The 26410-nt window shown below is 46.5% G+C and overlaps 1 protein-coding gene across 1 annotated transcript in view; it reads right to left on the minus strand.

Moving 5' to 3' along the window:
- The window catches only part of CTCF (CCCTC-binding factor), a 380312-nt gene that overhangs the window by 181392 nt on the left and 172510 nt on the right, over window positions 1-26410 (minus strand). Inside the window, 4 exon segments of the mRNA XM_029608851.1 lie at window positions 7820-7832; window positions 9995-10006; window positions 19681-19685; window positions 22686-22790. Coding sequence (XP_029464711.1) covers window positions 7820-7832; window positions 9995-10006; window positions 19681-19685; window positions 22686-22790 — 135 coding nt within the window.

Raw genomic sequence — 26410 nt, forward strand, 5'->3', positions numbered from 1 at the left:
CCGCACATTTTACTTTCAGAAATTAGCGCCGACCCAAAGGTCGGTGCTAATTTCTTCCGGCACCGGGAAAGTGCACAAAAAAAGCAGTAAAAACTGCTTTTCTGTGCACCCTCCGACTTAATATCATGGCGATATTAAGTCGGAGGTCCCAAAGAGTAAAAAAAAAAAAAGTTTAAAAAAAAAATGTGAATTCGGCCCGCGGCTGTCAGGCGGTTTCCGAGCCCGTGGCTGTCAGCGGGCTCGAGAACCGATGCCGGCAAAATTGAGCGTCGGCTGTCAAACCTGCTGACAGCCGCCGCTCCTGTCAAAAAGGAGGCGCTAGGGACGCGCTAGTGTCCCTAGTGCCTCCTTTTGCCCGTTTTTACCGCCGGGCCTAATTGAAATACAGAATCACGTGCACCGGCGAGTGGCCGGTGCGCGCGCCGGGAGAGCGATCATTTGCCCGCTCTCCCGTGGACTTTACTGTATCTGCCTGAATGTGAGTTACTAAGATTTGCAGAAGATTCTGCTCTGCCCACTGGAATAGCATACTTGCCTCCTGGGCCACTGTTGGGTTCTTAGTAACCCCTTGTCTATTCACATCAACTCTGTTCAAAAAACAACTGACATTCCGGAATCAACTTGGCCATAAGCCAATCGTCCAGGTATGGACTGTACGAGTGAACCTGATGCTGTCTCCTTAGTACTTTTGCTGTTATCTATGTATGGATATCCTGCGTGAGAGGTGGGAAGAAAATATCAGTATTCCTGATTTGGCTATTATAGAAACACAGAACATAGAAATGATGGCAGAAAAGCCAATCGGCCCATCCAGTCTGCCAGCAAGCTCCCACACTTATTTCCCATACTTATCTGTTTCACCAACCACCAAATTCAGGGCCCTTGTTGGTAACTGTCTGATTCAAATTTCCTGCCATTGATGCAGAGAGTAATGTTGGAGTTGCATCAAAGGTGAGCATAAGGCTTAATGGTTAAGAGTAGTAACCGCCGCATCAAGCATGTTACCCCGATGCTTGTTTACCCAGACTGCACAGATCAATGCCTTGTTGGATGTTGTCTGAATGTAAATCCTCTTTTTCACATTTATCCCTGCTGTTGAAGCAGAGAGCAACACTGTATATGCATTCAAAGTGATGTATCAGGCTTAATTGGTTTAGGGTAGTAACCGCAGTAATAAGCAAGCTACCCCCACGTTAATGGGATGGGTTTGATTAGGCTGTTTTAGTTTTTATCTTTGTACTGTTATTTTATTTTATGTTTTTTGCCTTAACTGCTAATATTGTACATGACCTTGAATGGCTTTGTCCAGGGAGGCAACATATAAAAGCTTTTTAAATAAATAAACAAACCATGATACCCATCTTTGTGCAGGAAGGCAACAATCACCACCATTATCTTGGTGAAGGTTCTTGGCACTTTGATTAGGATTAATGGAAGTGCTCTGAACTGGAAAATGTTCCCTAAAATGCAAAATCAAAGAAACTTGATGATCTTCCCTAATGAGAATGTGAAAACAAGCCTCTGAAAGATCTGGGAATGAAAGGTATTCTTGTCTCTCCATCACAGCAGAACAAAGCATTTTCATAAGGAAATGGGATATCCAAAGGCATCTAAAGACTTCTTTCAGATCAAGAATGGGCCATTAGAAACCATCTATTTTCAGGACCACAAAGTAGATGCCTTGAAGTAGGCCTTGCGCAGCACGCACACCACAGCCTGTGAACACTAGAGTCTCTCCAGAGTGGTCTTCACAGCAAGCTTTATGGAGATTGAGATGACTAGGGATACCACAAAGACATCAGAAATGGAAGTGGCAAATCTAGAGAATAATTGTTCTGTTTAATATCCAGGACCCTCTGGTTTGAAATGATGCAGGTCCATTCCTGGGAATAATTTGGAAGGTGGCCATCATGGATAGGACCCACTGACTTTCACTGGGATGGACTGGATAGCTCTTGAAGGCCCAGCATCATTGTTCTTTGGTTACTGGCTCCATGAAAGGACCAATTCCTTCCTCCAAAATGTGCTCAACTGGGAGGTTTGCTTCCACGGTCTGCATCTGCTTGCCTCGCTGAAACAATTGCAGCCTCTGTTTACCTGGGAGACCAAATGGCCTCTATTTTCTGGGAGTTTGAGGGTTAATCTCCCCTAGATCCTTGACCAACTTCTCCACATTGTCTCGAAACATTTACCTTTGAAGGTAAGTTTGCTAAGGCAAGCCTTGGATGCCTTACCTGCTGCCCAGTGACGCAGGTTAATAGCCTCCAAAATGCAACCACAAAGGTCACCGACTTAAAGGTACTCCTAATAAGGTCATAAAATGCATCTGCTAAAAAGGCATCCTCAATTTTAACCAGAATATATCCTGACTTTGTGGGAGCTGTTGCACCCAGCAAAATACTGCTCATATATATACCCCACAAATGGAAAACTGGACCACCAAGGCAGTGGAAGCAAAGGAATGCATCAAGGGTGACAATCTGCCTAGTCCAGTGATAAAGAGCGGTTTTCAGGATATCTACAATGAATATGCATGAAAAAGATTTGCATGCACTGCCTCCATTATATGCAAACCTATCTCATGCATATTCATTGCGGATATCCTGAAAGCCTGGCCTATTTGTGGCACTCAAGGCCTGGAGTTCACTACCACTGAATCATCCTGAGGATCCTCGAAGGCCATGGCCCCTTCCACGGGGACGGTGGTCTCTTAACAGCCGAAACCAGGACATCAACTTGCAGCATTCAAAAAAGATGTTCCAGCAGGACTCTTCGGCGTTCCAACTCCCTTGGGCCGTTAACTCCAGACAGTGAGCCCCCCCACCATGGAGACTTGCATCACAGCGAATACAGCTTGTTCACAGTCTTATTTGAATTTATTACCTGCCCTTTTAAATATGAAATTCACTCAGGGCAGGGTGCAACGTATTACAATTTTAGTACAAAAATGGAGATATTACTTACCTGATAATTTTGTTTTTCTTAGTATAGACAGATGGATTCAGGACCAGTAGATTTATGCTCCCCTGCCAGCAGATGGAGACAGAGCAAACTAAAGTCAATATATATCTCTCTATCTCTCTATCTCTATCTATATCTATCTATATATATATATATAGTCCTGCAGTGACCCCAAAAGCAACTGAGGACAGGCTAACAAAATGTTGAGATTACTTACCTGATAATCTCCTTTTCCTTAGTGTAGACAGATGGACTCAGAACAAGTGGGTATAGTGTGCTCGTGCTAGCAGTTGGAGACGGATCTGACGTCAGCACGGGTACATATACCCCCACAGGAAGTGAAGCAACTCAGTAATCTTCCTTGCAAAAGCTGTTATGGATATATGTGTACTGACAATCAATGAATTAGTGAAACAGGATTCCCCTGACCGATTGATAGTAGCTGGAGACCGCCAGCGCTTCCAACCTGAAGGCGTCGACACCTGGTAGAGTGGACACTTATGTAAGAAAATGACATGGCGTACCTTGAATCGGTGAAACCCATGTATACCGGCAGCCGGGCGGGATGCTGAGTCCATCTGTCTACACTAAGGAAAAGGAGATTATCAGGTAAGTAATCTCAACATTTCCTAGTGTGTAGCCAGATGGACTCAGAACAAGTGGGATGTACAAAAGCTTTACTCCCGGACTGGGCGGGAGGCTGCCTGAGGACCGCGTAGGACTGCCCTCGCAAATGCTGTGTCCTCCCTGGCCTGAACATCCAGACGGTAAAATCTGGAAAAGGTATGGAGGGAGGACCATGTCGCCGCCTTACATATTTCTGCGGGCGACAGCATCCTAGATTCTGCCCAAGAGGCCGCTTGCGCTCTGGTGGAATGAGCCTTGACCAGCAGAGGTGGTGACTTCCCGGCCTCTACGTAGGCCGCTCTGATAACTTCCTTGATCCAGCGGGCTATGGTGGGCCGAGAGGCCGCTTCCCCTTGCTTCTTCCCGCTGTGGAGGACGAACAGATGGTCCGTCTTACGTACTGCTTCTGTCTTTTCTAGGTATCTGGGCAGTAATCTGCCGATGCCAAGATGGCGTAGCAAACGCCCTTCTTCTGATTTCTTCAAACCCGCCGTGATTGGCAAAGATATGGTTTGGTTGAGATGAAATTGTGAGACTACTTTAGGTAAGAAAGAAGGAACCGTGCGAAGATGGATAGCCTCTGGAGTGATGCTGAGAAAGGGATCCCGTCAAAATAATAGAGATTTGGCTATAGGAAGAGAACTCAATGTATAATGGAGTCTAGCAACCGTCATATATTGCCGTGGCAATATATGACGGTTGCTAGACTCCATTATACATTGAGTTCTCTTCCTATAGCCAAATCTCTATTATTTTGACTGTTTCTAATTTTTGGCTATCATTGAGTCATATTATACTACTACTGAGAAAGGGATCCCGGCAGGACAGCGCTTGTAGCTCCGAGATGCGTCGTGCGGAACACACCGCCAGCAAGAAAACCATCTTCAAAGTTAGCGAACGGAGAGACAGGCCCCGAAGGGGTCTGAAGGTGGATCCCGCGAGGAAATCCAAAACTATGTTGAAGTTCCACAGGGGCACTGGCCACTTCAGTGGCGGACGAATGTGCTTGACTCCTTTCAGGAAGCGGGAAACATCTGGGTGCGTGGCAATGGTCTTGCCATCCTCCTGGGACCGTAGCAAGACAACGCAGCACCTGAACCTTGAATGGAGCTTAGGGAGAGACCCTTCTGAAGCCCATCCTGCAGGAAATCCAGAACACTAGGAATTGTGGTCGCATGTGGATTGGTGCCATGAGTGTCGCACCAGGCTTCAAATACTCTCCAGATCCTTATGTAGGTGAGGGATGTGGAAAACTTGCGAGCTCGGAGGAGTGTATCTATCACCGGCTCCGAGTAACCTCTTTTCTTCAGTCTAGCCCTCTCAATGGCCAGACCGTAAGAGAGAATTGAGCTGGATCCTCGTGGAGGATGGGACCTTGACGTAGCAGGTCCCTGAGAGGAGGCAGGGGAAGAGGCTCCCCTGTCAGTAGTCTTCTCATGTCCGCGTACCAGGGTCTTCTTAGCCAGTCTGGTGCCACTAGAAGAACTAGGCCTCTGTGCCTCTGAATCTTATTTTATTTAATTTATTTTTATTTATTTTATTTAAACAGTTTTATATACTGACAACCGTTTGCACATCGTGTCGGTTTACAAGTAACTTGGAACCAGGGAATAGGCATTGCCTTTACAATGAGCAAAGAACAGTTAAACACAGTAACGAGTTAAAAATAGCTAATTTAGATGAGCAGTTCAACTGGGTGTAAACAATAAATGGGAGGGGGGAATGAGCAAACAATAACAAAGGAGAGGGTAATATACAAAGGTTCAATAAATATACAGTAAGTAATAAATATACATTCCTAGGTATTGCTGGTAGTTGTTAGGGGGAAAGAAGTCGGGAAAAGGAGGGCAGGCAGGTAATATGTGTATAAGGGCGCCCAGCAGGGGCCACGGAGGAAAGGCGTATAGCAGAGTCCCTGGAGGCCATGGCTGAACCAGGGCGTCGATCCCGTGAGAGAACGGATCCCGCTTGCGGCTGAAGTATCTGGGTACTTGAGCATTGGACCTGTCCGCTAGTAAGTCCATGTCTGGAGTCCCCCACCGATCCACAATCATCTGGAAGGATGTGGGGAACAGCTGCCATTCTCCCGGACTTAGGTTTTCCCTGCTGAGGAAGTCTGCCGCGGTGTTGTCCCTTCCGGCGATGTGGACGGCGGAGATGTCCTGGAGATTCGCCTCTGCCCAAGCCATCAGCGGGGTTATCTCTAGGGACACCTGTTGGCTTCTGGTTCCGCCCTGTCGGTTGATGTATGCCACTGTGGTGGCATTGTTGGACATCACTCTGACTGCTCTGTTCTTCAATCTGTGAGCAAATCGCAGGCAGGCTAATCAGACTGCCCGTGCCTCTAGGCGGTTGATGTTCCACCCGACTCTTCTCTGTTCCACCGCCCTTGGGTGGTGAGCTCTTCGCAGTGTGCTCCCCATCCGCTCAGGCTGGCATCTGTGGTGAGAAGAGTCCACGTGGGGGAGGACATCTTCGACCCCCTGCTTATGTGGTCGGACTGCAACCACCACCGTAGCTGGGTCCGCACTCTGGCGGGTAGAGGTAGATGCACGGTGTAGTTCTGTAAACGTGGGCTCCACCGAGAGAGGAGGGAGTGTTGTAACGGTCTCATATGGGCCCTTGCCCATGGTACCACTTCCAGGGTGGATGCCATGAGACCGAGAACCTGCAGGTAATCCCAGGCTATGGGCCGGCTGGCTCCCATCAGGGACAGAAGACGGGTCTGGAGCTTTAACCTTCTCTTGGTGGGTAGGCTGACTGTCTGCCTGGGTGTCGAACCGGACTCCCAGGTATTCCAGTGATTGGGAAGGCTGTAGGCAACTCTTGCTTAGGTTGACTACCCATCCCAGGCTTTCCAGAAGGGCGATCACTCTGTTGGTTGCCCGATGGCTCGCCTCTCGTGATTTCGCTCTGATCAGCCAATCGTCTAGGTAGGGATGGACAAGGATTCCTTCCCGTCTGAGCGCCGCTGCTACTGCTATGATCACCTTGGTGAAGGTCCGCGGTGCCGTGGCTAACCCGAAGGGCAAAGCCCGGAATTGGAAGTGGCATCCCAGAACCTTGAAGCGTAGGTAGCGCTGATGATTCCAATGGATCGGGATATGCAGGTAGGCTTCTGACAAGTCTAAGGCCGTGAGGAATTCCCCTGGCTGTATTGCGGTCTTGACTGAGCGCAGAGTTTCCATGCGAAACCTCGGGACCCTTAAGTATCGGTTGACTGACTTGAGGTCCAATACGGGCCGGAAAGTGCCCTCTTTCTTGGGTACCATCTCGATAAGGGCGAGAAGGTCCAGGGGCAGGGTCAGCTGAAGCGACAGCAGGGCCTGGACGGGAAGCTGACTGCATCTGAACAAAGGCATGGATCCCCTTAAATAAGTCCACCCAGGAAATGGAAGCGGTTTCTAGCCATCGGGGTACCAAGTCCCCCGGAATTCCTGGCTGTTCAGGACGCCCCGCTAGATCCGGGGTGGCCCCTGGGGAACTATCGGTAAACCTCGGTTGAGATGGGTCCTGGCCCGAGGCTCCCACGGCCTCCTCACATTGGGCACAAAGGGAGTCTGGCTCCTCGCTCTGCGTGGCTCTAAGCCTGTTGCGCCGCTTGTAGGAAGGGGAAATGGCGGGCCATGGGACGAAGATCCTCCAGCAGGGGGTTCTGCGTGGATGCCTCCATAGTACTGGGGCCTGGAATAGCCAACTCAGTCAGGCACTGAGAAACCAGGTCGGAGAGATCTTCCTTGGGAAAGAACCGCCTCATAGTTCGGTATGGCTCTATCCCCGAGGCAATATGCGCTCAATAATATTCAATATGCGCTCAATAATATACGGTCAGCAATATGCGCCCAATAATATACAATATGCGCTTAATAATATGTGCTCAATATACAATATGCGCTCAGCAATATGCGCTCACTAATATACAATATGCGCTTAATAATATGCGGTCAGCAATATGCGCTCAATAATATACAATATGCGCCCAAGAATATGCGTTCAGCACTATGCGCTCAATAAGATACGTTATGCGCTCATCAACTGGCGCCTAACATGGGCGCTCAATACCTGAACAAGGCAGACAAAATGGCAACCTCCACGGCGTGCCACATGCAGGCCATGCCGCCGATCCTCGTACCTCGGAGACCAAAAAGTAAGATGTACGCCTTACCTGATCCTCGGCGCTTCCCGGCTGCAACCCGGGCGGTCTCCAGCTGCGGGGGGAGAGGGGAAATACCTTCACCGCCGCGCTTGAGGAAATGCACCCGCTGCCTCTAAGCCGCCAAACTCATCTCGCTCGGGGCTAAGTCCACGCCGGGACAGAGGCGCCTCTCAGCCACGCCAGAGCCCTTCTCGCTCGGGGGCTAGATCCCTGCCGCGATTCGGCCACCAGACCGAGGCGTAGACCTCCGAGGGATCACGGAAATCACCCCGGGAAACTCAACTGGGGGAGGGACCAGAGGGTATCACCGCAGGAGTGCAGGGCTCGTCTTCTGAGAAATTTGTAAGTAGAAAGTAGAAAATAGAAAGCAGATTTGGAAAACACGCTCAGCGAGCGTGCAGGAGCTCCAAACTGCTTTGGAGACGGAAATTACTGAGTTGCTTCACTTCCTGAGGGGGTATATGTACCCGTGCTGACGTCAGATCCGTCTCCAACTGCTAGCACGAGCACACTATACCCACTTGTTCTGAGTCCATCTGGCTACACGCTAGGAAAAACTTGATTAAAACATGATTAAAAACAGGTAACCATAACTATACTAAACCAAACACTGAACCCCAAGCTAGGGCCTGGATGAACACTTACCAGTAACCTAGGGAACCTAGAGCCCCATAGGAGGACTATTGATACACTCATGCAGCAGCCGAGGGCAGGAAGCTGAGGCCATCTGTCCACACTAAGCAAAACAAGATTATCAGATAAGTAATTTCTCCATTTCCTAGCATGTAGACAGATGGACTCAAGACCAGTAGGATGTACCAAAGCTACTCTCCAACTGGGTGGGAGGCTGCCCACAGTACAGTCAACACTGCATGTGCAAAGGTTACATCCTCCCGAGCGATAAAACCTGGAAAGAGTGTGTAAGGATCACCACATTCGGCAGATATTGATGGGAGACAAACTAACCTCTGCCCATGACACTGCCTGAGCCTTAGTGGAATGAGCCCTAACCTGAGTAGGCAACGGCTTTTAGCATCCACATACAAGGCTGTGACTACTTCCTTAATCCAGTGAGCTATCGAAGTCCGCAAAGCTGGAGTGCCTTGATTATTCCTGCCATGGAGAACAAACAAGCGATCCGATTCGTCTTTCGAAAAGTTTCAGAAACCTCCAGATACTGAACGACCAGTCTCGACATCCAAGAAGCGCAAGAGGCGATACTCCTCCATATCCCTGACCTTATCCAGGGATGACAAGGAGATGGACTGATTCAAATAAAAGTCCGAGACTACCTTGGGCAAGAAGTATGCAGCTATAATGCCCCTGCAGTCACCAGAAGGAATGGCTCCCGGCAAGAAAAGACCTGCATATAAGAAATTCGAGATGATAACATATAGCCACCAGTCATCAAGGTCAACAACTGCAAGGAAAGGCTAAGTAGCGGTCGGAACATAGGGCCTGCTAAAAATCCAGCATCAAGTTAAGACTCCGCAAGGGAACCAGGAACCTCAAAGGGAGTCTTAAGATGCTTCACTCCCTTCAAAAAATGGATCACATCAGTGAGAGACGACAAAGAACCACCATTCACCTGGCCTCTCAAAACAGGTAAGAGCCACAACCTGTACCTTCAAGTAATTAAGGGTTAATACTTCATGCAACCCATCCTGCAAAGACTCCAGAATGAGTGGGATCATAAATGAACGAGGAAAATCACCACACTCACACACTAGGCCTCAAAAACTCTCCAAAGCCTCACAGGTTTTCATGGGTAATGATTCAGATGGACTGAACCAAATCACGGTGAACCTAGAAGATGTGGTAGGCCTGATAAACTGAAGAGTAGTAAATCACCTGAACCGGATGGTATATACCCCAGGGTTCTGAAGGAACTAAAAAATGAAATTTCAGACCTACTAGTAAAATTTTGTATCCTATCATTACAATCATCCATTGTACCTGAAGACTGGAGGGTGGCTAATGTAACCCCAATATTTAAAAAGGGCTCCAGGGGCGATCCGGGAAACTACAGACCAGTTAGCTTGACTTCAGTGCCAGGAAAAATAGTGGAAAGTGTTCTAAATATCAAAATCACAGAACATGTATAAAGACATGGTTTAATGGAACAAAGTCAGCATGGCTTTACCCAAGGAAAGCCTTGCCTCACAAATCTGCTTCACTTTTTTGAAGGAGTTAATAAACATGTAGATAAAAGGTGAATCAGTAGATTCATGTTCCACCTACCAAAACCACTAATCACAGCACCTTAAGAGACCGAGCCTTTTCCACAGCAGGTCCGCCTTTATGGAACTCCATCCCCCCAGATCTCAGAAATGAGCCATGCCTCCTAACCTTTAGGAAAAGACTCAAGACATGGCTATTCAGGCAAGAATTCCCTAACTCCAACTAATACGCTCTCACCAGCAAACATTCTTTCACAGCAGCTGTATATTACTGTACACTGTATATATTGTATACTTGTATATAATTAAACTTCTTCTATCTCTCTATTTCCTCCACCCCAGTTCAATAGCCCTTGTTAATTGTAACTGCATCTCTTCATCACATTTATTTATGTTCATTGTTGTATTCATTGCACCCCTGTTTTTATGTAAACCGACATGATGTGAACGCTTCATGAATGCCGGTATAAAAAAACCTTAAATAAAAATAAATAAATGTAGTGTATTTGGATTTTCAGAAGGCATCTGACAAAGTTCCTCATGAGAGGCTTCTAGGAAAAGTAAAAAGTCACTGGGATAGGTGGCGATGTCCTTTCGTGGATTGCAAACTGGCTAAAAGACAGGAAACAGAGAGTAGGATTAAATGGACAGTTTTCTCAGTGGAAGGGAGTGGGCAGTGGAGTGCCTCAGGGATCTGTATTGGGACCCATACTTTTCAATATATTTATAAATGATCTGGAAAGAAATACGACGAGTGAGGTAATCAAATTTGCTATGATACAAAATTGTTCAGAGTAGTTAAATCACAAGCAGATTGTGATAAACTGCAGGAAGACCTTGTGAGACTGGAAAATTGGGCATCCAAATGGCAGATGAAATTTAATGTGGATACGTGCAAGGTGATGCATATAGGGAAAAATAACCCATGCTATAGTTACACAATGTTGGGTTCCATATTAGGAGCTACCACCCAAGAAAGAGATCTAGGCGTCATAGTGGATAACACATTGATATCATCGGTTCAGTGTGCTGTGGCAGTCAAAAAAGCAAACAGAATGTTGGGAATTATTAGAAAGGGAATGGTGAATAAAATGGAAATTGTCAATGCCTCTGTATCGCTCCATGGTGAGACCACACCTTGAATACTGTGTACAATTCTGGTCGCCGCATCTCAAAAAAGATATAATTGCCATGGAGAAGGTACAGAGAAGGCCTACCAAAATGATAAGGGGAATGGAACAACTCCCCTATGAGGAAAGACTAAAGAGGTTAGGACTTTTCAGCTTGGAGAAGAGACGGTTGAGGGGGGATATGATAGAGATGTTTAAAATTATGAGAGGTCTAGAATGGGTAGATGTGAATCTGTTATTTACTCTTTCGGATAGTAGAAAGACTAGGGGCCACTCCATGAAGTTAGCATGGGGCAACATTTAAAACTAATCGGAGAAAGTTCTTTTTTTACTCAACGCACAATTAAACTCTGGAATTTGTTGCCAGAGGATGTGGTTAGTGCAGTTAGTATAGCAGTGTTTAAAAAAAGGATTGGATGAGTTCTTGAAGGAGAAGTCCATTACCTGCTCTTAAGTTCACTTAGAGAATAGCCACACTGCCAATTAGCAATGGTAACATGGAATAGAACTTAGTTTTGGGTACTTGCCAGGTTCTTATGGCCTGGATGCTGGGCTTGATGGACCCTTGGTCTGACCCAATATGGCATTTTCTTATGTTCTTAAGGCATCACCACAGGAGAGAGGGCTGAATAATTCTTTTCTTCTCCCAATAGGGAAATGTACATCCACCATCTGCTGGAGACTGAGAATCCTGGTGGGCTGATATCATTACAGGGGTACATATACCATGATGCCAGCTTTGCTCTCTCTCCATCTGCTGGTAGAGGTGCATAACCCACTGGTTCTGGATTCACCTGTCTGAATGCTAAGAAAGCGTCCAATTGATGCCATCAGAGGATGTCAACCTACGTCATGGATAATTCAGCTCTGCTTGTTGATGGAGAAAGGGTTGAGAGGGCAGTTAAAAGATGAGGGAGGTAATTGGTGCTGGATTGCATATGGGAATTTATATGCTCATCTACCCAAACAGGAGGAATCTCATCTGGGCAGACTTGATGATCTACTTTGGTTGTTATTGTCTATCATGTACTAAGTTATGTTCATTTATTTGGATTTAGTTCATACCTTTTCATTCACAGCTCAAGGAAAGTTACATTCAGGTGCATAGGGCATTTCCCTGTCCCCAGAAGACTTATACTACCTGAGGTAACAGAGGTAGAAGAGACTTGCCTAAGGTCACAAATGAAATCAGCAAGATTTGAAGCCTAACTTCCCTAGTTTTCAGCTGCTGCTACTTCACTCCATAGCATGGTCCGTTTGATGCTCATGAGCCCATCTTCAGGGTATTCCCATTCTGACAGAACTTTCCCTCCACTGCTTCTTGAATGGGGAAGATTTTTGACAGGTTGCAGACTCCTTGAAGGCAGAAACCTCCTACAGAAACATCAAGCCAACAGCCCACTACCTTAAGACAGGCCTAAGGCTCCAAGCCAGAGTGATCCAAACATGATTACTCAGAAGGCTGCTGGTCCATTCACCCCCTCCTGCCACCTGCCTGTTGCGCTTCTCCGGCCATGGCAGTAGCCTTTTGCTCTGAGTTAGCAGAGTTGCTTACCTGTACAAGTGTTCCACAGGACAGCAGGATGTTAGTCCTCACATATGGGTGAACATCATCAGGATGGAGCCCAATCACGGAACACTTTTGTCAAAGTTTCTAGAACTTTGACTGGCACCTACTGGCATGCCCAGCATAGCATCAACCCTGCAACTAGCAGGGGTCCCCCTTCAGTCTCATCTTATAGTAAATGTACATGTGAAAAATAAAATAATAAATCGCAAGTCGCAACCCAAACTCTGCGGGGTGGAGAGTGGGTTTCGTGAGGACTAACATCCTGCTGTCCTCTGAGAACACCTGTTACAGGTAAGCAATTCTGCTTTCTCACAGGACAAGCAGGATGGTAGTCCTCACATATGGTGTGAATACCGAGCTGGAGGATGCCTGAGCAATGCACCAAATGTAACCCAAAGATGTGCAACAGGCACAAGAACTGGGGTGGAATTCGGTAGAGGGCATCCTGAACCCTACCAGGTTGGGTGGAAGGATGTTGGTACCTCAGTTTCAAATAAGTTGCGTAGCACAGACTGGTGGAAGTTGGAATCTTGTCTGCCAGCCTTATCTAAACAATAATGGGCTGCGAAGGTGTGGAGAGAGCTCCAGGTAGCAGCCTTACAGATGTCAGCAAATGGCACTGAGCGTAGGTGCGCTACTGATGTTGCCATGGCCCTGAAAGAGAGTGTGCTTTAACACTGTCTTGAAGCAGAATGCCTGCCTGTTGGTAACAAAAGGAATACAGTCCGCTAACCAGGAGGAGAGTCTGCTTACCCACAGGTTTGCCAAATTTGATGGGAATCAAAGGAAACAAACAATTGGGTGCCTTTCCTGTGGGCAGCTGTACGGTCTACATAAAATGCTAGAGCACATTTTCGGTCAAGGGTATGCAGAGCCTGTTCTCCTGGGTTTGAGTGGGCCTGGGAAAGAAAGTGGGTAGTATAATGGATTGATTGATATGAAACTCCGATACTACCCTTAGGCAAAAATTTAGGGTGAGTGCGGAGTACTACCCTGTCATGCAGAAGTTTAGTGTAAGGCAGGTAGCTGGACTAAGGCTGTAACTCACTAACTTTGCGAGCTGATGTGATTGCCAAAAGAAAAAATCACTTTCCAAGTGAGAAAGCAGAGATCACAGGATTGGAGAGGCTCAAACGGCGGTTTTCATGAGCCTTCCCAAAACCATTGTTGAGGTCCCAAGAAGGGGCCCGAAGGGCGCAGTGGAGGTTTAAGGTGACAGCAAGCCCTTCAAAAAGCGTGTGGACAATGGGTTGTACTGAAATGGGTACATCCCCCACACCTTTATGGAAGGTGGCTACCGCACTGACATGTACCCTGATAGAAATAGTTTTGAGGCCTGATTGACAGGTGCCAGAGATAGTCCAGAGACTTCGGTGTGGTGACAAATGAAGGGATCGATGGACATGGAAGTACACCATCCCGTAAACCTGTTCCATTTATAACGATAAGACTGCCTTGTGGAAGGCTTTCGTGAAGCTACTAGGACACGGGAAACCTGCTCTGAAATGTTAAGAGATTGAAGTATTAACCTTTCAACATCCAGGCAGTTAGGGAGAGGGACCTGGTAGGTTGGGGTTGACGAAGGCAGCCATTGTTCTGAGTGATCAGAAGTGGGTCCTTCCCTAGAGGAATGTGCCAGTGTACCGAAAGGTCGTGGAGAATTGGAAACCAGACCTGGCGTGGCCAATGAGGGGCTATGAGAATCATTAGACCCCTGTCCCTTCGCAACTTCACGAGAGCCTTTGAAATGAGTGGAAGTGGAGGGTACGCATAAAGGAGACCACTGGCCCCACAAGAGGGAGAAAGCATCTCTGGGCTGGCGTGTTGGCTGCGAGTGAGAGAACAGAAGTTCCTTACTTTGCGGTTGTGAATTGACGCAAAGAGGTCTATGTGAGAGTAACCCCAACTTTGGAATATTGAGTCCGCTACAGTGGGGATGCGGGACCACTCATGCAGTTGAAAAGTGCGACTCAGCTTGTCCGCCAACACATTGTCCACTCCCGGCAAGTAGGTGGCCCTGAGGTACGAGTGGGAAAGGGCCTCCATCCATATCTGTGCAGCTTCCTGACACAGGAGGTAGGAGCCCGTTCCCCCTTGCTTGTTGAAGTACCACATGGCCACCTGGTTGTCTGTTTGAATCAGGATGACCTGGCTGGAGAGGTGATCCTGAAATGCCCTGAGAGCATATCTGATTGCGCGAAGCTCCAGGAAATTTATCTGGTGTTTGGTGGTCTCCATTCCCCTGGAGACCATATGCCCTGAGTTTGCTGGTTTCCAACATGTGCTCCCCAGCCAAGGTTGGAGGCATCTGTTGCCAAGGTTATTTGAGGTTCTGGAATCTGAAATGGGAGGCCTTGTACCAGATTGAATTGGTTTGCCCACCAAGCTAGCAATAGACGGAGCTGTTTGGTGATGCGGATTGTGGAGGACATTGGCTGAGAAGACTGAGTCCACTGCGATCTTAGAGTCCACTGCATTACTCTCATGGCGAGGCGAGCCATGGGAGTGACATGCACTGTGGAGGCCATATGACCCAATATTATCAGGAATGACGTGCAGTTGAATTTTGTCGAGACTGCAGTTGAAAGGCCAGAGAAGCAAGAGTGAGAGCTCAATCCTGAGGTAGGAAGCTTTCACTCTTAGAGTGTCCAAGTCGGCCCCTATGAACGATAGAGTTTGCGAAGGAAACTAGTCTGGATTTTTGATAGTTTATGAGAAAACCCAGGGAGATCAGGGAATGCAAAGTGAGGCGAAGGGACATCAGTGCACCTTGTCGAGAGGGAGCCCTGATTAACCAATCGTCCAGATAGGGGTAGACGTGGACACTGACTCCTGAGGTAGGCCGCTACCACCACGAGGCACTTGGTGAAGACGCGTGGGGCAGATGCTAGGCCGAAAGGTAACACTCTATATTGGAAGTGTTTTGGGCCTACTAGGAATCGCAGGAATCTGCAAGATTGAAATGTGCATGTAGGCATCCAGTCTCCTCTTTGAAGAAGGGGAAGTAGAGAACCCAAGGTCATCATCTTGAACTTTTCTCTTTGTAGGTATTTGTTTAGAGTGCGAAGATCCAATATTGGGCGCACCCCACCTGACTTTTTTTGGTATCAGGAAATACCAGGAAGAGAACATTCACCCCTGTTCTGAGAGAGGTACTGGTTCTATTACTCGGGAATGGAGGAGGAGGGAGACCTCCTGCTCCAAGAGTGGTGAATGGTTGGATGTTCCCGTCAGCAGAGGCTGGGAATCCGGTGGGACAGAGAGAAAGTTGAGGTGGTAACCTTGGGATACTATTGCCAGTACCCACTGATCTGTGGCGACTGTGTGCCATAGGCTGGAGAAGTGGCACAACCGGCTGCCGACCGGAATAGTCGGAAGCAGCAGCTGGGTACTGCTCTCTAGAAGGGAGTCAAAAACCTGACGCTACGCCACTACTTCTTGAATCTTTTCACCGAAAAGATTATCCCCCGCACAGGGCAAGTCAGCCAATCTGTCTTGTACCTCCGGTCTGAGGTCTGACGACTTTAGCCAGGCCCATCTCCTTGCACTGATACCGGCTACCGACACCCTGGAAGCGGTGTCAAAGATGTCATACATTGATCGTACTTCATGCTTGCCAGCATCGAAGCCCTTTTGTGCTAGGGCATGAAATTGGTCCTGGAACTGCTGAGGTAAGGCTTCAGCAAAGTCTTGAATCTTCGTGAACAAGGCCCTATTGTATTGGGTCATGTAGAGTTGGTAGGATGCAATGCGAGAAATGAGCATTGATCCATGGAATACCTGTCTTCCAAATGCATCAGGAACTTCTGATCTTTCCCTGGGGGGAATGATGAGTGAGGTTTGGAGCATCTGGCCCTCTTTTGGGCTGACTCTATAACAACTGAGTGATGATCCAACTGAGTTCTTTGGCAGCCAGGGCTGATTGAAATAGATAGGTGGCATCTGCTTTTCAGTTAACAGGTGCCACCGAGCCAGGGTGCTCCCAGTTTCTCTTAAAAAGGTCCAAAAGGATGTCATGAATAGGGATGGACATGATTTCCTTTGGAGCATCGAGAAATTGTAGAAGCTCTAGCATCTGATGTCTAGAGTCCTCTTCTGTCTGAAGCTGGAATGGGACCATTTCAGATATCTCCTTACAAAATTAATAATGGATAGGTCCTCTGGAGGAGAACGCTTCCTTCATCAGGAGGGGAGGGCTGTGAAGGTAGATCAGAATTTTGGGACGAATTGTCAGTCCAAGGATTATAAGAGCCATCATCAGCTCCCAAATGTTCTTCAGAATGAAGTAACGGAGTTAGTATACCTGAAGGCCCCTGGCCTGGGCATCGATGGAGGCATCGGAGGCACCAATGGAATCAGTGACATTGATGGATGTGTCAGTGGCGGCACTCCCGATGGTGGAATGAAGGGCGGTGTTTCTTCATCTTCCTCCGATGAAAAGGGAATTGGCGAGGAAGAAGTCTGATCCCTCTGTTCCCTCGGATCCACCGGTGGAAGGACACCAATTAACTTGTCCATTCTAGCCAATAGTGGTGAAAGCGCCATGGATATCGGGTCGGTGACCAGAGGAGGAACTGGTACCGGTATTGATGGAAGTTGGAAGCCCTGGAGTGCTTTGCTGATGGCCTTTTGGATCATCCGATCCAATTCCTCATGGAAACCTGGGGCATGAATACCCGGTTCCGGAGTGGGAAAGTAGCAACTGGTGTAGCCAGAGGGTCCACCAGTGAAGGTGGAATCACGGATCCTGGCACCTGTTCAGGTGGGGAATGCCTCGGTGATCCAGAGACAGAAGAGGACCTTTTCTGTATGGGGCTTTTTGTCGCAGGCTCAGAAGACGATGTCAAGGGTTTAGCGGTATCGATGGCCTGAGCTTTACGATGACAGTGTCGATGTTTTTCTCGATGTTCACCCCGGTGTTTTTCTTGACGGGGAACAGAGGGGGGTCGATACCCATGGAGTCGTCGAGGCCGTTTGGGTAGCAGCGGATTCCGGTGCTGGCATGACGTAGCCGGCACTGGTTCAGACGACATTGAAGCTATCGATGGAATCAGGGTTTTTGGCCAAAAGAGAAGACCCATCTTATCAAGCTGAGTCTTGTGACCCTTTGGTGTCATTTGGGCACATTTGGTGCAAGTAAGGAAATCGTGGCCGGACCCCAAGCACATCACACAGACCGTGTGAGGGTCAGTGATGGACATTGTTCGAGTGCAGTCGGGGCCTGTGGTGGTAAAATATTTTGAATTTTTTTTTTTTTTTTTTTTTTACAACGTTTCTGTGAGGAAAATTCCTGTCAGGAATCTCTGAAGAGCTCCTTAACTCGCATGGCTACTGCTGCGCGGAAAAAAAGAAGACTGAAAGGAGACCCCTGCTGGCTGCTGGGCTGATGCTATGTGGGCATTCCCAGTAGGGCCAGTCAAAGTTCTGGAAACTTTGTCAAAAGTGTTCTGTGATTGGGCTCCATCCTGATGATGTCACCCATATGTGAGGACTACCATGCTGCTTGTCCTGTGAGAACTGTTTGTTCCTTTAAAAATAAATAAATAAAACTATCAAGAAGCTAATGAGAGGAGGAAGCGAGGCTCAACAGGCATAAACCCCAGAGAGGAGATTCTTGCTCTGAGCATCATTCCTGAGCAAACTCACTATTTCCTAGGCTCGAAAAGGCTATGCATGAATCCTGGTAACTGGATAACAGAACTCACAAAACCTGAAAATAAAACCAGGATATATAGGAGCCTAGCCCAACGCCTGCTTGACTAGGGAAATAGCCACATTTTAAAAAAGATGAGACCCCTCCTCCCACCCCCTCAGAAACTATCCCTACCAAACTACTCCTCGCTATCCCCAAAACCATAGCCACTTCACTCTCCAAAATTGTTTAACTGCTCCCTGGAACACGGCCTAGTACTTATCTCCCTGAAACAAGCCGTGGTCAAACCCATCTTAAAAAAAACCTTCCCTTGACCCCTCCAACCTTTCCAATCTCCGTCCCATCTCCAACCTCCCTTTCCTCTCCAAAATCATTGAGAAACTAGTAAACTCCCGCCTCTCCGACTACCTAGAACAATCCAACATACTCCCCACCCACACAATATGGTTTCCGAAAGCACCTCAGCACTGAGTCCCTACTCCTCTCCCTCACAGACACCATCATCAAAGGTATGACGCTGGCAACTCCTATCTCATCGCCATGCTAGATATCTCCGCCGCTTTCGACACTGTAGATCACAACATCCTCATCAACACTCTCATCAGCATAGGAATCTCAGGTACTGCCCTCTCCTGGATAAAATCCTTCCTCCAAAACCGTACCTACACAGTCCTCACCAACAATTTCACGTCCCCCCCTATTAATCTAGACTGTGGCGTCCCCCAAGGATCCTCCCTCTCTTCCACCTTGTTTAACATTTACATGCTCCCCCTTACAAACCTCCTCTCCAACTTTGGGATTACACACTTCATCTACACAGATGATGTGCATATCCTCATTCCTTTCACAAATTCTGTTCTCACTGCTCTCCAAAAATGGAACACCATTCTCACTTCCATAAACCAACTCCTCACTAACATGCACCTAGCTCTTAACCCGCAAAAAAACTGAACTCCTCCTCATCTCCTCCAGACATGCACCCACACCCTCCCCCCCCCCCCACCCTCCAACCCTCTAACTTTCTCTCTGACACAAGAAACCTAGGTGTCATACTTGACAACCAACTAACTTTCAAACCATATATCAAATCTATCCTTAGCAGCTGCTACTTCAAACTACAAACCCTCAAAAAACTCAAACCCCTCCTCTACTTCTCTGATTTCCGTACTGTACTCCAATCCATAATCTTTTCAAAAATTGATTACTGTAACGCACTCCTACTGGGACTCCCTGCTACCTACATCAAACCTCTACAACTCCTTCAAAACGCTACTGCACGCATCCTCACAATGCCAAAAAGAAAGACCACATCACCCCCACCCTCTTTAATCTCCACTGGCTTCCTATCCACTCACGAATTTTATACAAGACCCCTTACCCTCATCCACAAACGCATAATCAACGAACACTACAACTGGCTAAACCACCCTTCCTCCCTCGTACCTCCACAAGACCAACCCACTCCTCTCTCCGTGGAACCCTCATTCCTCCTTCCATAAAATCACTAGACTCATCTCCACCACCAATAGTGCCCCTTTCCCTCGCAGGCCCTTCCCTTGGAACTCCATGCTCTTGACTTACGCTCTGAAACCTCCACACCACCTTTAACAAGAAACTCAAACCTGGCTCTTCCTCCAAGCATACCCCCCAATCATCATCATCACCTACTAACACCCTAACCCTACCACCCTCTCGTACTAACACCCCCTCCACAGGACCTACACCCCACACCCTCTAAGGAAATACAAACCCCACACTAACCTCCAGCACATAAGATTTGTCACTTAACGCAACCGTACACACTTCCTCCACCTCAAGTACTGAGCCTCTACGCGCTTATATAATTTTGTATATAACATATGTATATGTCAATAATCACTAGACCCCTGTACATATTTTTTCCTTATGTACCAGTTTTCACCTCCCCTGCCCCCCTCCTCTGTCTCGATCACCCCACCCCCTCCTTCCACAAGTTATCTAGTTATTTGCTCCGTTTTTGAGCTTATGTTATACACTGTTTCTTGTAAAGGCTTTGCCTATATATCCTTGTTGTAAGTTATCTGTAAACCGGCACGATGTGCAAACGGTTGCCGGTATATAAAATTAAATAAATAAATAAATAAATAAAATAAAATATAAACTGTTACCCTAGGAGCCAAATCCTGCTCAACCACTGGAACTGTAAAACTCTACCAGGCGAGTATATAAGGCTGACGCTGGAAGCTGGGGATTTTGCTGCACCAGACCAGTACATGCTACCATCTGCTAGAGACTGAGAATAGCGGCAACTGCCTATGTGCTGCATCATCCTATATACCAGTGATGATGTTCCTGGAAAAGTATGTTGTCCTCTCATCTCCATTTGCTGGTAGAACATTTTAAGCCCAAGTGTCTGGGCTGGTCTAGTAGATTAAGCAAAGCTTATTTCTTAATGAGAGGTGAGTCCTCACTATATTACCCACTGCATACTATATTGCTTTAGTGCTGAACATTATACTTTTTTTTTCAAATCTATAAATGCATAAACTCCTGGTAGATATTGCTCCTGTTCTGTGACTATTCATGCTTATCAGCTCTATAAGACTAGGATCAAGTTCTACTTGATCTCCCAAGACGTATTTACCATTTATTACCTCCTCATGACCCTCCCCCTTCTAACCCCCCCCTTCAAAAAAAAAAAAAAAAAAAAAAAACCCACTTTAAACTTTGGACTCTCCCATACATGCAGATTATACCCCTTGCTGGGAAACTACTAGAATAGTGATTTGCTTGCTGGGAAGGTACTATAATGTACCTTTATACAATTTCCCATTGACATTCCCTTAAAAACTTGGGAGATTTTCTTTTGACCTGGCAGCTTCCTACTAATTCTTTAGGCTTCCACTTTAATTGGAACCAAATCTGAGATCTGACACCAAAGTCTTCATTCACTGCTAACTGCTGATTTTTTTCATATTTTATCTCTCCTCCAAATTTGTTTTAGAGTCAACTTTCAAGAATCCTGCAATTATGGACCCTAAAACCAGCCTCTAGGTGGCACCATTGCATAACGACAGACACTCACCCTTTAACATATCCCTAGATGATCTGGGAAGTGGAAGACCTGAGCCAGGAATCAAGTCCTGGTCTCTCCACATGGCCACTGAGCCAACCAAATCCTGAAAATTTCAAATACATGGGTATACCCCCACAAATCTCCAACATGTCACCTGTGATTTTTGCATCCATTTCTGCTAGCCATCTATCCCTTAAATCTATTATGCTCTCCCTGGTCCAATTTATTTATCCACATACATAGAGAAACTAGATGTTTATGTCATGCATCTTTTTTTGCAATCTACTGCTTATAAAACACCATCTGCATTCAAGGAAAAAGCAAATATCACGTGTTCATAAAAAAATAAGAATTACAAAAACCAAACCACCTAAGCAAAGACTATAGTTAATCTAGTTGAAAATAGTTACTACTACTAATTTCTAGTGTACTCACTAGACATATTCAGCACTGCCCAGACACCAAGCTCAAACATGCTTCATTCATTTTCTTATATACAGTCCTAAGGTTTCAATTAAATTAATGCTTTAAGTGATTAATGAAGAGTCACTTCAATAAATATGGTTCTACTCAAGCTGGAAAAAAGACTTTTCACTGCTCTGTCTCTCATGAAGATTCCATACTAGAGCAGACTAATCAAGAGATGCATTCTGGGGCTGGCCCAGTGGCAGGTGCTATATAGATCCAAGCAGAAGACCTAGGATAAATTCCTAGGGAAGGCTTTTGCTCTCTGGTCTATCCAGGGCAGGGGATGCTGTGGTGCACAATAGTAACACCAAACAGTCAAACATAGGGTCCACATTAGCTGGGTTCCAGAGGGAGCTATGGTTTGTGATTCCCTGGCTGAGGGTTGTCATTACAATGGATGGCTGATATGGAAGGAGATTAAAAATAAGGGGAATCCCCCAAGTAGTTGCAAGAAAAGGCTCATGGTTCTATAGTCCAATGGAAGCCAGGATCAATTTAGCTTGAAGCCCAATTGAGCAGGAAGAATCTATTGAGAGAAAGAAAAGTTCATTTCTACTCCAAAAAATAAGACATCCATTTGATAGATTATGAAAAGAATAAAGATGGTAATCATTAATGGAGAGCTAAGAGGAAGTTTTATCATGTAAGGAGGAAAATAATTGACATTTCTATTTAAAATAAGTCAAACTAGCATTCCCCCACCCCACCCCCATTTACTTTATATAGCAATTTTCACAGCAGCAAACACAAATTCAAAATATTACAATCACTGGCGACAAATACAGTGCAAAGAATAAGCTTAACACTACAAAGGGACAAACTACAAGCATTTTCTATATAAAGATATGATCACCTCCACACTGGCGTAGTCACCACATCGAACACTTTAAACGGTTTCTCATGAGTATGTTTGTAGCGACGATGCCGAACCAATTCTCCACTTGTCACAAAAGCCATGTCACAGTCAGGACACTTGTGAGGGGAGAGTACCTGATTCCAACAGGAAGAAAGAAGAGTTTAATAAATAATACACCATAATTAGAATTCAGTGGCCTAATCTTTGGCACCTCCACCATTCAAAACAGCGAGACAGTAAGTTTTTCCTACAGACAGGAATAAAAGGACACTCAATCATTTCAACACATCTAACCAATGAATACAGCATTTATGAAGGACTAAGAATCTATGAGAGAGTCAAAGGATCTAAAGTCAAAACCTTAAACTCAAATGGCTATAATTTTAAAATAAACTATTATTTATTTAAGAATTTTTTTATATACCGGGGCACGTTAAAAACATCACCCCGGTTCACATTGTAACGTAACGTAGCAACAGGCTTTACAATAATTATAGAATAGATAAGCATAGATAAACATTATTTAGCTTTACTATAGATTAGAATAGATAAAACATTATGACAACTGTTCAACTTGGATAGGTGGTTTATCAGGTGTTACGAGATGAAACTAATAAGGAGAGTAGAAGAGAAAAGGTGATTGGAATATATGGGCGGGTAAGGGGAGTAATTCTTAGGAGGGTATTAGAAGAAAAATAGGTTCTTTAACTAATCACAAACACAGCCCGATCCAGTAAAGTCCGTGGAGAGCGGACTAACGCCCGCTCTCCCGGCACGCGCACCGGCCCTCGCCGGTGCGAGCGATCCAGTATTTAATTAGGCGACGCGGTGCAAACAGGATAAAGGAGGCGCTAGGGGACACTAGAGCGTCCCTAGCGCCTCCTTTTGGCCTGGAGCGGCGGCTGTCAGCGGGTTTGACAGCCGACGCTCAATTTTGCCGGCGTCGGTTCTCGAGCCCGCTGACAGCCACGGGCTCGGAAACCGGACGCCGGCAAAATTGAGCGTCCGGTTTCCACGGGCAGAATTCAAAAATTTTTTTTTTTTTTTTTAACTTTTTTTTTTACTTTTGGGGACCTCCGACTTAATATCGCTATGATATTAAGTCGGAGGGTGCACAGAAAAGCAGTTTTTACTGCTTTTCTGTGCACTTCCCTGGCGCCGGAAGAAATTAGCGCCGCCCATCGGCGCTAATTTCTTAGAGTAAAATGTGCGGCTTGGCTGCACATTTTACTTACTGGATCGCTCGGGAATACCTACTAGGGCCATCAACATGCATTTGCATGTTGAGGGCGCTATTAGGTGCCGCGGGTGGGCCGCGTGTTTTCCTCCCCTTACTGAATAAGGGGTAAGGGAAAACACGCGTCCAGAGCAGGGTGACAGTGCGCTCAGACGGAGCACACTTTACTGGATCGACCTGAAAGTGACAGGTAAGAGGGCGGATATGGAGGGGTAGGAGGAGGATGGGGCTGTTGAAATGGGAGGAGGAGGATGGGGCTGTTGTAATGGGAAGAGGAGGAGGAGGGGTGGGAGGAAGGGGGACAGGGATGTGGGAGGGGGCAGGGATGAGGGGGGGTCATGGTTGTTAAGTTCAGTAGAGGCGTGTCAGTCGGGAGGGGCATGAGGGTCGGGTATGTATATTTGGGCGTGGTTGAACTAGACATCTTTTGCTGTGAAATGTTTTCTAACTTTCAGGTCGATACAGTAAAGTGTGCTCCGTCGGAGCGCACTGTCCCCCTGCTCTGGACGCGTGTTTTCCCTTACACCTTATTCAGTAAGGTGAGGAAAACACGCGGCCCACCCGCGGCACCTAATAGCGCCCTCAACATGCAAATGCATGTTGATGGCCCTATTAGGTATGCCCGAGCGATCCAGTAAGTAAAATGTGCAGCCAAGCCGCACATTTTTTACTCTAAGAAATTAGCGCCGCCCAAAGGTCGGCGCTAATTTCTTCCGGCGCCAGGGAAGTGCACAGAAAAGCAGTAAAAACTGCTTTTCTGTGCACCCTCCGATTTAATATCATAGCGATATTAAGTCGGAGGTCCCCAAAAGTAAAAAAAGTAAAAAAAATAAAATAAAATTTTGAATTCGGCCCGCGGCTGTCGGGCCGAAAACCGGACGCTCAATTTTGCCGGCATCCGGTTTTCCGAGCCCGTGGCTGTCAGCGGGCTCGAGAACCGACGCCGGCAAAATTGAGCGTCGGCTGTCAAACCCGCTGACAGCCGCCGCTCCAGGCCAAAAGGAGGCGCTAGGGACGCGCTAGTGTCCCTAGCGCCTCCTTTTCCTAGTTTGCACCGCGTCAGCTCATTTGAATACTGAATCGCTTGCACCGGCCAAGGGCCGGTGCGTGCGCCGGGAGAGCGGGCGTTCGTCCGCTCTCCCACGGACTTTACTGTATCGGGCTGTCAATAGGCAGGGTAGCAATACATAGAGTAAAAATAAGTGTTAATATGTTAATTTTAAATTCTCTCTCTCCATCACTGGGAGTATTAAGGTTCATAACTATGCTGAAAAATTTATTTTTAGAATAGCATCTAACAGGTAAGTGTTATGTCATTTATGAGTCAATAAGCATCAACATAAAAGTAATCAATAGCTGCAAGTAACTGATGGATACTCTTATTAAAATCACAGACAAGCTCAGTTACCAATAATTAGTGCTTAAATACAAAAGACATCTAAGATGCTTACCTGCAAAGTGTGTTCTCTTTTAAACAGTTATAATAATCCACATGGCAGTGATGAAAGAGAATCTCCCATTTAGAAAAGGCTAGATGGCTTTCCAAAGAATGCATGAACTTTCCATCCCAGCTGCTGCCACATAAGCCTCCTCAATCTTATATAAAAGCTTATAACCAACTTCAAGTAGGGAGAATTGAGGGTATGTGTGGTTTGAATACCTGTCTATGAAGACCACCTATTACAAGTGAGTAATATAGTTTTCTCCATGGAGGAACGAAATAGCAACACTGTGGAAAGGATTGTCTGGAAGGTTTCTCTTTTTGCAGATAACCAAAATCTACCAAACAGGGTAGACATCTAGGAAGGTGTGGAAAATATGAGGAAGGATCTAGCAAAGCTCAAGGAATGGTCTAGGGCAGTGGTCCCAAGCCTGTACACTAAAGGACGCTCAGCCCATCAGGTTTGCAGGATATCTGCAATGAATATGCACCAAATAAATTTTCAAGTACTGCCTCCCTAGCATGCACATCATATCTCATGCATATTCACAGTGAATGTCCTGAAAACCTGACTGGCTTGGGGTCCCCCCACAACAGGCTTGGGAAACATCTTGTCTAAGGTCTGGCAGCTAAGATTTAATGCTAGAAAATGAAGTTATTGCATTTCAGCTGCGAGAAAACCCCAAGGGAGGAGTAGAGTATAAGGGTGAAATTATTCTAAGCAAGAAAGAACAGCAGGATCAAGTGATCATATCTGATCTAAAGGTGGCCAAACAGGTGGATAATGTGACAGAAAAAAGGCAGAAAGATGCCTGGCTGCACAGAGAGGAATGTGTCAGCAGAAAAATGGAAGTGATGTTGCCCCTGTAAAAAGTGTGGTCTCCAAACTTTTATACACAATATTCCAAATGAGGCAACACAAGTAATGAGATGTGAAGGTGTGAACCAATGACCCAGTTGCAGCTTTGCAAAATGTCTTCGATAAGCACGGCTCATAGATGAGCCACTAAGAGAGCCATGGCTCTCCCTTGATTGAACCCTGGCCAGAGTCTATGATCTGGAGGCAGGCAGAGCAT

Source organism: Rhinatrema bivittatum, chromosome 7 (genome assembly GCF_901001135.1).
Source record: "Rhinatrema bivittatum chromosome 7, aRhiBiv1.1, whole genome shotgun sequence".
Classification (NCBI taxonomy): domain Eukaryota; kingdom Metazoa; phylum Chordata; class Amphibia; order Gymnophiona; family Rhinatrematidae; genus Rhinatrema; species Rhinatrema bivittatum.